Source organism: Brachycentrus maculatus, unplaced genomic scaffold (genome assembly GCF_059751285.1).
Source record: "Brachycentrus maculatus isolate JH-2025_06_01 unplaced genomic scaffold, ASM5975128v1 h1tg001595l, whole genome shotgun sequence".
Lineage (NCBI taxonomy): Eukaryota > Metazoa > Arthropoda > Insecta > Trichoptera > Brachycentridae > Brachycentrus > Brachycentrus maculatus.
In genome coordinates, this window is record NW_028282218.1 from 528 (window position 1) to 15,865 (window position 15,338).

The 15,338-nt window shown below is 38.3% G+C and overlaps 1 protein-coding gene and 1 non-coding gene across 2 annotated transcripts; one reads left to right on the plus strand and one right to left on the minus strand.

Moving 5' to 3' along the window:
• The first annotated feature begins 1,232 nt into the window (after positions 1-1,232).
• On the plus strand, positions 1,233-1,655 carry LOC148298791 (serine/threonine-protein kinase Nek6-like). Its single transcript, XM_088276643.1, has one exon. The coding sequence runs from the start codon at positions 1,233-1,235 to the stop codon at positions 1,653-1,655; it is 423 nt and encodes a 140-aa protein (XP_088132769.1).
• An 11,960-nt stretch (positions 1,656-13,615) lies between these two features.
• Positions 13,616-13,686, minus strand: TRNAG-GCC (transfer RNA glycine (anticodon GCC)). The gene has a single exon. It is a non-coding gene; the product is annotated as a tRNA-Gly (tRNA).
• Positions 13,687-15,338: the final 1,652 nt, after the last annotated feature.

Sequence of the window (15,338 nt, forward strand, 5' to 3'; positions counted from 1 at the left end):
GCCTGGCTTACACTTTCAATTAGACTGATTAGTATGGCTTATATTTTGGCAATGCACTCAATGTAAATATCTTTGAGTTTTTACAGTTTGTGCATTGAGTGTTTTAATGCTTGGCTCAGTTGGTCAATTAGTGCCTAATCAGACTTCTTTTATTTCCTGTAGTTTATATAGGAACTGAGCCCATAACTCGCACCGATGAGGACAGGATTGAAGCTGCCAACCAGCGTATTAACTTGGAAGACAAATGCCTTCGAGAAGATCAGGGTTGTGATCGAGTTTAAGGCTTTGGTAAAGAAATTTTAACCGACCTTATCACATAGTTTTTGTATTATTTTGGGCTTGTTGCTTTAGGACTGTTGCAGATTTGCCTGAAATTAGCCTTTGACGATAAGTCCCGACTTATTCTGAATGATCTCTAAGTATGGCAAGTTTATTAGATCGTATAGTAGCTATAAATAAAATTCCTGCTGCCAGACAGTCTCGCCCAGCTGCCCGACTATTTCGCATGCTTACTTTTGTTATTTATTGAACTTCTATACCCCTTTAAAATTGGCTTAGATTTCGGACAGTCCCCGACAGTAGATATTCATTTCAGTTTCGATTTTGTGTATGAACTTGTGCAATTAATTCTTTTAGCAGTATAAAAAGTATGCATAATTGAATTATTCCTTGGTGCATTCGTACTGTTTCGCTTTGGTTTGAGCTATGTGGTTATATGCTGAATCCCTCCACAGAGAGTAAGTCAGGGGCATCAGTGGGAAAGTAGCCGATGCGACTTTGATTTTATCAACGAAATACTTGAGGGTATACTTGCAATCTTCCGCAATGTTTTAAGTTAGACTCTCAATTCGGGCCAAATTATACTGATTGGCTTCGTTTGTATTCAGTTTGGACAGTTTGTTCATGAAAATTGGATGGATTTAATCTATGACACCAAATTGATGCAAGACTTCAATTATTAATAATATAGAGATTATATAATGTTTAGCATCTGCAATATCCCAGAAATGCCATTTGCCGACCTTTCACTTATAATTCAATTAGATTTACTGCTTAATTCTGTTCTATAATTCATACTCGAGGTATGAGTAGATAAGTATATTCATATTGGCGTATAATTATTATATATATCCGCTGTTTGTAGTCAAGTATAAGAACAAAGGAGGGGTATTAATATATTGGAAAGAAGAGGAGCTTCGGAGTTTATAATACTTGCGTGAAACGAGCCGAAAATGAAATCTAAGAAGGAGACTATCCTGAAAGATTATGAGCTGGCCACAGAAAACGGCAAGCCGTGCATCATAGGTTTCGGGGCTTATGGCTCAGTTCAGAAGGGTAGATGCTTAAGGACTGGGGAGACAGTGGCCATCAAAAGAATAAGCAGAAATGTTGCCCGCAAGGAAGTCCAAATGCACATGAAGTTGGATCATCCCAATATAATCAAGCTCTTCGACTATTTTTTCGACGAGCAGCAGCAAATTACCTACATTGTCTTAGAGTATGCCGAAAATGGCAGTCTCTTCGATTATATGCGCGAAGTTGGCCTCAGCGATAAGCGCACGATCAAAAAAATGTTTCTTAGCGTCTGCTCTGCCATTAACTATATGCATCAGAGGAAAATCATGCATCGCGACATTAAGGTACCTTCTCATTAACTTCAGCCAGAAAACATTCTGCTCAACCAAAAATACGAAGCCAAAGTCTGTGATTTCGGGTTTGCTGCACATTGCGAGCCTAGGATGTCTTTGTGCGGGACTGCCGAGTATATGGCCCCAGAAATGATAATGAGAAAGTAATACAATCATAAAATCGATGTGTGGAGCTTAGGAATACTCTACTTTGAGTTGATCGAGGGGCGCGCTCCCTTCACCGGATAGACACAGGAGGATGTGCTGAACTCGATGAAAAAGCCAATCTTCTTTTCATCAAAATTCAGTGGCGAGTAAATTGAATTGATTCATCGGATCCTGAGAGTCGACCCAAAACAAAGGCCCGAAATATCCGAAATCACCAAAGATAACTGCGTCCTCTACAGCATCCGCAGTTCATTGGACACAAGCAAGAGGTCGACATTTGAAGAATAGCAAGAGTACGATCACAAAATAAGAATGGTTGAAACGCACAGCTTTTATATCGACCAAAAACCTATCACAATGCAAATCAATAGTATCAAGAGTCTGAACTCTCCTACTGGCAATAAAGATGGCTCCAGTTATCGCAACGAACTATTCGTAGCCAAATAAAAGATATCGTTAAAGAGAGTGAGCAATAAACAACCCAAATATTCAAATTAGTGAGCTTCATTGAGCCTGCATTCTTTGATTATTGATATATTTTATGAAAGCAGCACGACGATCATGTCCAATAAATAAATAGAACGGGGAAAATATGAGTATAGACTGTTTTAAATATTACTGGCTTTATGCATTGTTTTGAATGTCTTATGAAATCGCAGGATTGATTATATATATATACTTATGAAATTATCATATGGAATTAGATTGAAATTAGATTGGAATTAGATTACGTTTAAATTTGTCTGACGATTTTTGAATTCCGAGCTGACGCAATTGTTAGGCTTTTCACTATTATAATTCCGCAAAATATGATCGATTAAGCTGTGGAACTGCATAAAATCATCGAAAAGATGTTCATTTACGCGGACAATAAGAACATCAGGGCCAACATCGACCGTAACCTGATTGTGAATCCCGAAATGATCAGGGTGCTCATTCAGCAGATGGAGTCATCGTCTATCGAGCAGAAAGTATGAATTTCTAACCTTAGTTGAAAACCTGGCAGGAAGTCTCCCGCATTTTCTCATCCAACTCCCTCAACGCTAGCATCCTCCTCAAGAGAGACATGGAGCTCTTAGAGTTTAACCATTCCATGCACGACGAAATCATCACTTTCATCATTTCCATGAAAGCAACCCTCGCCGACAACCCCACTATCCTTTAGTGCTTCAAGCCCATGATCACGGGCTACCCAATTAGCTGTCGGAGCATCAAAAACATCATCAACAAAATAAGCATCAATTTCCATTCAGAGCGATTTGAAAGCCAAAAGTTGCAATTGTGTATTCGTCTGCTATCGATATTATTCAACGACCAAGCCCTAAAGAAAGATGAGCCATCGACTTACTTTGCCATGTACGGACCCAACAGCGGCCTTAGGCTCAGTAACGAAATGCTGAAATGGTCATTGAATAAAGGGTTTTATTTTTACACTGCCTTCTGCATCGAGTAGGGAGAGCACGATGAAATGAACCCATTGAGCATACTTATTAACGAAGACTCATTCGAAGTCCTGATTGACGAAGGAAACTTTTTAAGGCTCAAGGTGTTTGGCGCAACCAAAATGTTTAGCATCCGACAGTTAGAAGCAAAAAAGTGGTACTTTCTGAAAATCGCCTATTTTATCAAGGCAGGCATAATCAGGAACACCTACCAGGTCATTGCCACAATTTAAGGAGACCCATACTAGTTTCGCGATCTCCCCATTCCATCTCTCAGCATGAAAGACAGCATCGAGGAACTGGTAATTGGACACAACTTCTATGGAAAAATAAACGTAGGTACAATTTCGCGTGAGTAGCTGTATGCATGGCCGAAGAATGGCATTAACACTCAGAGTTAACTTTAAAATTTCCTGACCTCCAATAAAAACCGGCTGAAGTAAATATTTTTGCTGTACACTCCGCTGGCATGCGCTGAACTTAACAACAATTAAATCGTCTATGACATCACGAACAAGAATCATGCCGAACTATTGGAAAGCACTGTCACTTTCACCAACCCGTTTGAATCGGTTGACATCAATTACTATGGGGGGCTGTACACTTTAATACCATTCTTCCATATTTTGAGATTCTATAAATATGAACAATATCCGACTGCTCTCGAATAGCTTTTCGAAATGATAGTAAATCTCTTTGTCCTCAAGTATCGCAGCATTGAAAAAGAAGCCTTACATTGCCAGTTTTTTAGCATCATTACCGAGTTTCTGAACCAACTCGACGAAAGGTATTTTACAAACAAAGTCATCGAGTTGATAAAGTCCTGGAGATAGCTCATTTACGATATTCCTCTCCTCAAAAGCTATTTCCTGCAGTTCTTGATGAAACTAAACATCGCCCGAATCAATGACGCCGAACTCGTCTCAAAATGGCTGAAGCTTATTTCGGACATATATTACCGCAGTTTTACATGGGCCATCGAAATATTCTCGTTGGCGGACATTCTGTGGTACATCATCGACAATTTTGAACCAGAAAATGGAGTGGCATGTTGCTTTGCGCACTATTGCGAACGAAAGGAAGATGAGCACCTCGATGAAAATGTCCTCAAGATCAAGGACCAGTACAAGTTAAAGGGAGTGTAAATCCAGTAAATGCTATGCTTCATCATTAAGGAGATTGTCAGCAATCGTAGGTTCGAATTGCTGTCCGCAAAATGCGATATTACTCAATTCTTACTGCACAATTACTCGGTTTGTTTCAACTCACTGCTGGTTGAGTGCTTAATCAAAGGCGTTTAATCCTAAATCAGCTTTTTCCGAAAGGAAACGCAGCTCCTCCAAACAGCCCTCTCCCTGCTCTCGAAAGCCAAGCTCAAAGATTAGATGATACCAGTTTTTAGGTTGTTAAGTTTCTTCATCGAAAGCAATCACCTCGCTTCGAATTCTCACAACTCAATCATCATTGGGCATATTGGGGAGCATCTTGACAAAATCTACATGACGAATTACGCGAAGGTGCGACTAAGAAGCAAATCGGATGGCATTGTCAACTATGTGCAAAGAATCTCCGAAAAGAGGATATCTCTTGACGAAGATAGTGAAGCAATTGGTTCGCTTTCCGCTGCGAGAAATTAGTAAAAGCTGTTGAAGGCCAAAGTCCTATAGCTCCGGAGATTACAGAAGCACAAGATCAGCAATGACAAGAGATTGTATGATACGATCATAGAAATGTGCTGCCATCAGGATGGGACGACGGGAGAGAAAGTGTTGAGATCGGATGGGTATATGAAAATTGTGGCCCCATACTTCAAAATATGCTCCTCCAATTTCAAGATACAACTCATCGAGGTTGTGAAGATAAGTGTGCTCTTGATGTCATCGAAAGAGAACCTGCCTCCCAAAATGGAAGGACTCTCCAAATTCGATCGAATTTATCGGTTTATTCTCTCCGAGTTCATTTTGAAGTAGTTAGACCCGGAAGACCCGGATTATAAGCCCTGCTAAAACTCAAACTATGTGATGAAAACCCTGTACTCAATCATCGATAGCATCGTCGGGATTATGAAGAACAATTGGGATAGCTTATACTTGTATATGATTCGGCTGATTTAGCTTCTGAAGTAAGCCCGCAAGGACATCAAAATAAAAACTGAAAGAAGCAGCGAATAAATACTCAGAGCCACCAAATGCAGTGGCCGAAAATTCATTTTACGGATACTGAACTGGGCTCAGACCAACCTCGACTTTATGAGCAATATGGTATTTTTAGTATATCTGGTTGTCTTCAACAACGACACTAAGGAACATTACGCAGTTTTCGACTACTTTAAATCTCTCGAGAGTAACTTCTTCATTGGGAGAATTTAAATATGCAATTAGTTTGACCATAAAGAGATCAGCCAGCCCATTTTTATCGACCAGAGGATCATTCTGTCAGTAATTGAGGGTTTCAAGTTAGAATCTCTCAAACTAAATTAGAGTAGGAAATATCAAATGAACCAAATAAGAGCGTACTTTGAACTATAGGAGGAAACAGAATTCCAGAGGAAAATGTATCGACTTAGAGATATTTTTATGTCGAGTGTGTCCTTTCGAGAAATGGGTCAGGAAGGAGGAAATAAAGGTTTCAAAGGAATGTTTACCAACTTAAAAAGTGACGATAGTAAGGACTCGGTGGAAGGATGCCACTTGTATGTTGCTGAAATCATGACTCTCTTGCTATCCCTCTGCATAGAGTCGTCGATTCATTAAAAAAGGAGCCATGTCTTCGAAGAAGCTTTACACCACTTAGACATATTTATCAAGGCTTTCATCTTGTCGCAATCTCGTGACAATTTAAAGAAAAACAAACATCATTTAAGAAATATTAAATTGCCTCGAAACCTGGTCTTTCATTTAATCCACTTCTTATACTCCTTTCTCGACCAGGATCTCGGGAGAGGGTTCCAAGAGAAAATAGAGCAAGCGATATATAGCATTGTCAATTACACAACTTTAGTTATGACTGTGCTTTGTGAAAAAACAGGAAATCCCTCCACCACGGAAGATGTGACCATGCTCGCCACAGTCATGAGCGACGTAGAGTCTTACAACTTCTTTACTTTCGAAGTCATCAGCGCCGATGTGATAACAATTGGGGAGGTGAAACTGTTCTCAACTTTGTAATAAAAGAAAGCTTTATAGATAATCTATCACCCCAATTTGCGCCAGTTCTTTCGCAATGTGCCGAGAGTCTTTCTTGAAAAGCATATAAAGTAGGTTGTCGAAATCCATAAGATTAACTTAGAGAAGGTCGAGAAGCAACTAGTCGCCAAATTTTCTAAGAAGAACATCACTGAAACAATCGTGGTGGATTCAACCAAATACTATGACTTTGACAAGTTCTCAGAAATCTAACTGAACCACGCGCGGGTTCTTAACTTATAGTACCGGCAACTGATGAGGATTTGGAGAAAGATATGGAAGAGGCTGAGGCTCTACCACTACTACTGGTCGATAGGCATGGACCAGAATGACACATTCGACTTAGAATGGCACAAAGACCACAAAAAACACTTCAAACATAAATTCAGTAAGTATTGCCACTTGGAGTGCTTGAGGCCAATCATGGCAGTAGAACCGATTTAACCTTGGCATATTCGCAAGGCTCAACTCGACCAGGAAGCAGAGTATCGCTCCAAGAATTTTATGTTGAATCTGCACAAATAAAAATAGAATAAGAAATACTCAATGTCATTTATTGACAAATTCATTTTCAGGAAATCCTACAGTGGGATCGAATTCGATGTGTTTTGGATAAAGCACAACTCGAAGAGAAAGGGAAAGCTTATTGTAGAGAAGTAGAAGCTGATATTTGAGTATGAAAGCACTTTCCAAAAAGATTCGCATGTGAATTTCACTCCATTTTTGCTTGCCGAGCACAAACCAATGAGGAAGATGTGGTCTTTGGCCCAGATCACGAACATAATTCGAAGGAGATACTTAGTGAAGTCCGAGTGTTTGCTGATCGAATTCGAAGACGACACTGGCCTGATCTTTCACTTCCTGAACGAAGACACAGAGACATTTTTATCCCGCATCGAAGAAATTCAGCTGGAAAAGCAGGATAAAGCGAACCTACTCAAGATGAACAACGTCCGATTTTACCTCAAGAACTTCAAGCTCAAGAACTACTATCAATAAATCGAGCAAGCGAGCCACGAGTGGCAGCTCGGCAACATCACCAACCTGCATTATCTAATGATACTCAACAAATACTCAGGGAGGAGCTACCTTGACCCAGTTAACTACCCAGTCGTCCCATGGGTCATTGCCAACTATTAGTGCAAGCAGTTTATTTTGAGAGATCTCTCCAAAACCCTCGGGGCTTTAGGGTCCTAATCTCGCCGATAGTTTTATGAAAGCAAATACGAGTCGATCGACCCCTTTAGTAATGTGCCCCCTTATCAGTATGGCACTCACTACAGCTCCCCAGGGGTTGTTTTCAACTTCCTGGTGAGAATCAGCCCTTACACTGAAGCAGCCAAAACTCTCCAAGGCGGCAAATTTGACCTGAGCGATAGGCTCTTTAGTTCATTGAAAGTCTGTTGGCATAGTGTCACATCTTAAGTGTCTGATGTCCGAGAGCTTCTACCAGAATTCTACTATTTTCCATAGTTTTTGGCCAACATTGAAAACCATGATTTCGGGCTGACACAAATGAAAGACAGAGTTCACAATGTCAAATTGCCTTTATGGGGGCAGAATCCATGGGAGTTTATTACAACCCATCGCAGAGTATTCGAAAGCGAGGAGGTCACTCTCAATATTAATAACTGGATTGATCTGATCTTCGGTTATAAGCAAAAGGGCAAAGTCGCAAAGTAGAACATTAACTTATATTACTACTTAACTTATGAGAATAGCATAGATTTAGACACAATCGAAGATGACGTTTAGAAAACGAGTATTTAGGCTCAAATAATACATTTTGGGCAGACTCCAACCCAACTATTTACTCGCCCTCACCCTCAAACTCAGAAGTACTCAAAGTATCCTGCACTTAATGAAAAGAGAACCGCTGAGAGCCATAAGATCAAGCTTTTAGGAACGATATAATCAAACTTGACTCCGTTGCTGCTTGGATGTGAGTTGTCAACCCATCTGGTTCCATCACTCAATAACGGGACTCATGCTGGCATGAAGAGCACCCACTTCGAAACTGAAAGCTTGATTCTATTCAAAGATTGGCGTCTCATTTGGGTTTCTGAATTCGAGAAATTGGAGTACAAAACTGAGATGAACCTACAAAGAAACGCCAGCAAATAAAATGTGTATCATGTTGAAGATCTGTCTCCAATTAACAAGATACATGTGTTCAATAAAAATAAGTTCATTGCCATAGGAGCGTATGTCAATGGCGATTTGGTTGTCTATACGAGTCAGGGCGTGAAGGTGTCACATCAAAAGGGATTCCCGAAGAAAGTAATCTATGTAAATAAGGCTGAGAATCTCATCCTCTGCGGGTCCAAAAACGGCTTGCTCGAAGTCTACGAAATCGTATACCTCGAAAAGGATAACATAGAGCTGATCAAGATAATTTCAGAGTACTTCATGTACCCGATCGAGCACATCAGCGAGGGGGCTGGATTCTTCTCGTTTTCATGCGGCAATATCGTGATCATTAGCAAAATATCAAGGTCATTGGCATACGTCCACAACAAGAGCAAGATGCAAGGCCAAAAGCTCATCCGATCGATCGAGAGCCGTCGCAAAATATATGGTTCATTCATCTGCACAAACCCCCTATACTGCGTGGTGTTCTTTAATTTGCTCTAGGTCTACTTATACAGCATCAACGGTCAATTCCTGAAAATGAAACAAATTGAGAACTTGGTGTGGCCCATCCTCATCATCGACAGCAAACAGCGATAAAACTTGTTAGTTCTAGAACCCAGCGGGCTCTCTTTGCTGAAGCTGCCAGAACTTTAAAGCATATGGAGCGTGCCAGTCCCAAAGAAGGAGTACTCCTATTTAAAATTGATCAATAAAAAGGTATATCTGATGACGATCATTGGAGAAATGTTCTGTGTGTTCAATCAAAACTAAATGGTTTGGCCTTGATCTGAATTTTCGTATCTTTGCTCATATTTCATTGCTGACTAAAAAGTTAAATTAATATCATATATTATTGGTGAATCTGAATACAATCAGCTAATTATCAATTTCAATGTATTTCTCTTGGTCAGTTTTTTCTCAGGCCTGTAAGACTCTGGCACAATCTTCTTGGGCCGAATGACTACTTTCTGCAAAGGCTGGTAATCCCCGCAGTCATCTAAATACTTCTTCAAATTTTAGTCATTCATTTCGTCTACTATTTCCGCAGATTCTTCATTGGCTTGGTCTTCTACTTCCTTGTTGTTTTAATTGTTGTTATAATAGAATTTCGCCTACTCTTCTTACCTCTTTTTGATGTAGTCTTCAAACTCATCCATTCTCTTCTGCCTTTACTTTTAATCCTCCTCTATTTACTCATGGACGAACATGTCCTCGCCATGCCTTCTCCTCTTAAAGTCACCATTAATAATTCTCTTCAGTTCTTCCCGGTCTTGAAGCCTTACATCTTCTGTATACTTTTTGAACGCATTTTCTTAGTCCTCATCGTCTAAATCGACCTAATTGTCCAGGAATTATTCTAAATCAGCGTCCAGGTCAATATTTGCATAATCTTATTACTCTTCGTCATAGTTTATCTGTTTCACATGCTCATCGTGATTCTCGTTGTCTGAACCTTACTCGGCTTATATGTCAAACATGCTTTCTGCCATTTACTTTTTCTTATCAATTTTCTTTTGCTCTTTTATGATTGTTGCCAATTTGCGGAGTTTATTGAACTGTTTTCGCATTTGATTTGATTACTCTTAGCCGAATTTATGTGGCTTAGATTATGCAATATGTGCTGAGTTGTTAACGAGACTGTGAATGTTCTATTTTAAATCGAATTGTTGGTTGGGTATTTTTATTTGAAACTGTTTTTATTAATATTTTTAACTATTTTAGGCATCGGCTAACCTCAGCCGATGTTTTTAGGGAATTGCTTAGCGTTATGGAGACTATTAATCGCTTTCTATCACAAGTTTATTTTTTGTAAAAGGCCTGCGATTGTTACTGTCTGAAATTTGCTGTTCATTTTTCTATCTTCGATTGTTATTATCGCTATGGTGATTTTATATAGGTTATGGTTGACTTTTGGAGGAATTTGCTTCCTCTTCGAATTCTTCCTCTTCCTCCTCTTCGTCTTCATATTGCGAGAGATCTTTTTGATTGTGTTATTATGAAATATCTTCTTCATTTTATTACTGCTGTTATTCTTCATTTTATGACACTGACAATCCTTCTTCATCATTCATTTAGTTTTAACTTTGCTCGAAATTATTCCCTAAGTTTTAGTTTGATTCCTCCATTTCGAGTTGCTTCCTTAAATCTTCGTCTTCTTCGTATGATATCTCTCCTTAGCCCTAATTATGTTGGGAATGCTCCATTTACGATTCGATCACTATTTATTGGTGCTTATTGCCAACAATTGGCTTATGATTTATTGCTTAATTTTGAATTTATGTTTTTATAATTTATTCATACTACTTTTATGTTCCCTTCATTTCATTTTGTATGGGCATTTTGCTTTCTATGAGCATTTGGCTTTCTATGGGTATTAAGTTTTACTTTGGCATTTGGCTTTACATGGACATACACACTTCGAGTGGTTTCTCTAGTTTGTCCGCCTATTCTTCCTCCTCGAGGTCTTCCTGTTCTTCCTCATAATCTGAGCCTTATTAAATTTCCTTCCGACGTTTCTCTTAATTTTTCTTACGCATTTACTCGATTTCCTCCAATTAAGTAACCTTGAATGACTTCGCAATGAGCTAATGCGTGATGTGCCTGGATTTTCTACTCTTCAAGTCCTCGAGGATGTTACTAAAAAACTATTTCCGTGAGATTTTGGCGTTGTTGTCCCTCTGTTTCATCTTTTGTGGGCTTTCCTGGACTTCATCTGCATTTTGCTTCTTATTTTCATCCCTTTGGCTAAACTTACGAAAATATATTGAATTGTTAATTTCTCCACTGGATCTGCCGCGAGATATGGTGGGTACTTGCACATCAACTTCGATTTCATCCGCATCTTAGATATACTTCTATTTCATTATTCTTACTATGGACTCCTTGGCCTTTTCGCTTATCACTTTCTCGTAGCCCTCATCGATCAATGAAGAGGTCGATTCCATACCTCGCAGTTTTTTTAGCTTGTCTGTTCTGCTGAGGAAAGAACTCACTTTTTCGGATAGTTATTTTTTTTATTTTGGCTTCACCTCTAATTATATTTCAGCAGGTGGAGGCTCACAGTTTTAGAATTGTTGCTCGTCGATTTGCATATCCGAAAATAATTTGTTTGCAATTTTGGGTCCTTTCCTTTTGGAGCCTTTAACTTAATTGATCCCATCGATTCCATCATCGTATTATCGGCTTGAAAGATCATGATCCCCTAATCTCGCTTCTTCCTATTCGACACACAGCCCGATTTATAATAGTTTCTTCAAGAGATCCTGATTGTTGACTACTTACTTTTTTTATTTGATCTTCTTTCCTTTTTTCTTATTCTTCTGATTGCTATCGGACTCGTCATCTTTGTACTCAATGTCGATTTCAGCCTCATTCCCTAATTCCTTTAGGGAAAAGCCTTATTTTCTTTATGTCCTCTCTTTTTTTGATGATGACCCCTTTTGTATTCTTTTTCTTGGGTTCAACTTGGCAAGAACACTGTCATTCGACTCACTCGACTCCGAAAGAGAGTCGCTATTGTTTTACGAAAACTCCCCATCGCTGTCCTTTTTTGCAGATAACTTTATGAGTTTGCCATGTTTTTATTTTTTGTGTTTTTTCTATTTTTAGCTCGAATGCTATTTCTTTTGTTGTTTCTATATCTTCTGCAGTTTTTTCTCTTTTATTTTGAGAAGCTTCCTTTGCTTTTTATTATGTTTTCTTTACGATCGAAACTATTTCGGAGTTCGCAATTTGTCTATCTTTTAATCATCTTCCCTTTGACTCTCTAAACTTGAATCTAAATTTTTAGAAGCCTTGAAATGCTTGTTTTTGGTTGCCTGGTGGAGTATCTTAGAACTGCTAAGATTTGCGAAATCTGCCTATACTTAGATTTGCACTGATATCTTTTCGGCTTAGCTATCATCACTGAATTATAGGTTCAAGAACGGATCCACATCCATGTCAATATCGTCAAGTTCTTCATTTAAGAGATTGCGCTCGATTTAGCTCATGATTTAATATTGTAGTATTCCCGCTAATTATTCTATTGAAAATTTGAGATAATTGCATATATCGTAATTCATAATTCGAGACTTAAATTCAAACAGTATTAGGGTAACTGGCTATAATATGTTAATTGTAGAAATGCATATTATACATAAAATTTATCAATGGAAGTGTTATCTCCTTCACTGTATTGTCTGATGAGGGGATTGTAAGACAGATGACTATTGTTTATAATGCTTCTATATATCGCCACGTTATTTGTCTTATTAATTATTATTAAGTTGTTTTGAAGGGAATGGCAAATTGCTATGCATTTTATAGCCTTTTTCTTATATTACAATCCTTTCATAAGACCTGTGTGAGTCATTATTGCGTTTGACGCTTATTTAATAATTACTTTTCTGCGAGTTTTGTTTTGCTCTGATGCTGAACTGTATTCCTGCATTTACTAAACCGAGGTTGTGTCTGATTGACTTCACATCAGCTTCTCCCTTCTTTAATTATTTCAACTATAAATTAAGCTTATCGAGTCGCCTTCTCAATACTTTCTTCTTGTCGTATAATACCTAAATTTGTTATTTCTTTCCCAGCAGCTCATCCAACTCTACTTTCAACTATACCTTTTATTTTCGGCACTGTTATAAGTTCTTTTCGGGTGACATTCGCGTCTTATCAATGGAGATTTTTATACTCCGCATTCGTGTTTTGTGGTTATTATTTGATTGGTGGTATCGATTTTAGGTGATGCTTTTATCAGTGGTTGAGCAATCTTAGTGCTTATGGCTCTACTATCTGTATTAGGATGCCTATGATTTATATCTTTGTGGACGAAATGCGATATGTTATTTAGTAGCTGTTTCAGATGTAAGCTGTGGCAATACGATGCTCCGTGCATCGTATACTTTGTTCATTTATTTATTAAGTTTATTAACAAATTTCAATCAGGATCATTCTAAAGAATTAAGGGCACTAACTAATCAACTATGTTCTAAAGAAGAATGTGAATATGTCGGGAAGAAATATTGATGCAATTTTACTACTGCTATCTAAAAAGACAGTTTGATGTTAAAAATGCTGCAACCGAGAATCGAACTCGGGCCTAAGCGATGGCAACGCTCAATTCTACCACTAAACTATTGCAGCTTATCTGCCACTACTCATTCCTTTGTCAATTCATCATAATGTTGAAGAGTGTGGCTGAATATAATTACAAATAGCTTATAAATATTAGGTGGATCATTTTCTTTTTTGTTTCGAGTTTGTCATGAGCCTAGTTGGTGTCAAGGCTTTCGCATGGTAGCTATTCTTTTTGTCTTCATGCGATCCTCCGACACTGGACTTTCTTTCGCGCAAAGTCACCACCTTATTATCATCATGAGAATCCTTCTTTTGAATATCTATCACATAATTGTTCAAATAACTGAAGTTTTTATCCTTCTCAATTTTATGGTCTTTCTCCAGTTTGTTTATTTTCTATAGGTTCTTCTTGGCAGTCTTGTATTCGTCGTATAAGACAGATTTAGGCTTGTCCCCTAACTCAGAATTGCCTCTTGATTGAGCCTTACTTTACTTCCCATCTTTCTTTGGCCTCAAGAACTTATCCAATAGTATCTTGAAGTCGTTGGCTGAACAAAACTTCTCAAAGCAAGCAAGATCTTCCTTTTCGAATTCCTTAATCTTGGTCGAACCTTTTGTGTTAATCGCATCCCGGAGGATGCTATAAGCATTATAGAAATAGAGCTGCGATTGTTAATTTTAAATAGGATAATCTTCATACTATTGCAGGCATTTCTTTAGGTAATTAAAATCGCTGATTTATGAGGCAATTTCTCTCTGCTTTTTAGTGAATACCCTTTCCAAATAATCCAGAGTTTCATTCTTCTTTGCCTTTATCAGGAATTATAACTCCTTAAACTCTTTGTCAATTAATTGCTGATGGATTTCGTACGCCTTCTCAGTTTGGCCTTTATTGGATTTGCAAACGAGCAAGCAGCTCTCGATTTCATTTATTTTCTTTTGCGCCTCCACTTTGAAGCCCTTATTTTATTGGTGTATCACATTGATGGCTTACTTTATTTGGCAAACGTGATGGCTTTTGTGCTTTTTAGTGTGGTCATAGATACACTCCATGCATAGCACTTTCTTCTACTGCTCGCAAAAGAACATTAACACTTACTTATGAAGATGGCATTGAGTCGTGAATGTTTTGGCCTCAACAGCGCCGGATTTGCTCTTTGAATTTTTCGTATTTCTCTTTGAGTCATTGCTGGCTTTACTGCCTCTTTCTGTGATATCTGGGGTTTTCCTTTCCGCTTCGATATTTGAGAATCTTTGAGAGTATGTCATTTATTTGAGTTATCTTTCTGTGAGGCCAAACTTTTGAGGGCCAGAGATCACTTGCCCTAATGCTGATTAATTTAACTAGGAGCTTTCCATGTTATCGAATAGGAATTGATCTTTGTACTCATTGATTAGATTTTAAATGTTATGTGTTAGGGTGCTTTTGTCACATTTTGGGCACACTAATCGGAATTTGGCGTCCAAGGGTGGGATGCCCTCAGGTTTTTTAATTTACTACCCGCAGTTCAGGCAGAGCTAATGGTCACAAATCAATACAATAGCTTTCTCTATATCCTTACGGCATCGACAGCAATTTGGCATTCGCTATTCCCCTGCTATACGAACTTAATTATATTATTTGAAATAGAATCAGGGATTCTTCAACTGTTTCAAAAACTGAAGAATTGTAATTAAGTTTGTTCACATTCCCAAATTATAAATTATTCAAAGTCTAT

Coding starts and splice junctions, on each gene's coding strand:
- LOC148298791 (XM_088276643.1), top strand. CDS start 1,233: ATGAAATCTAAGAAGGAGACTATCCTGAAAGATTATGAGCTGGCCACA.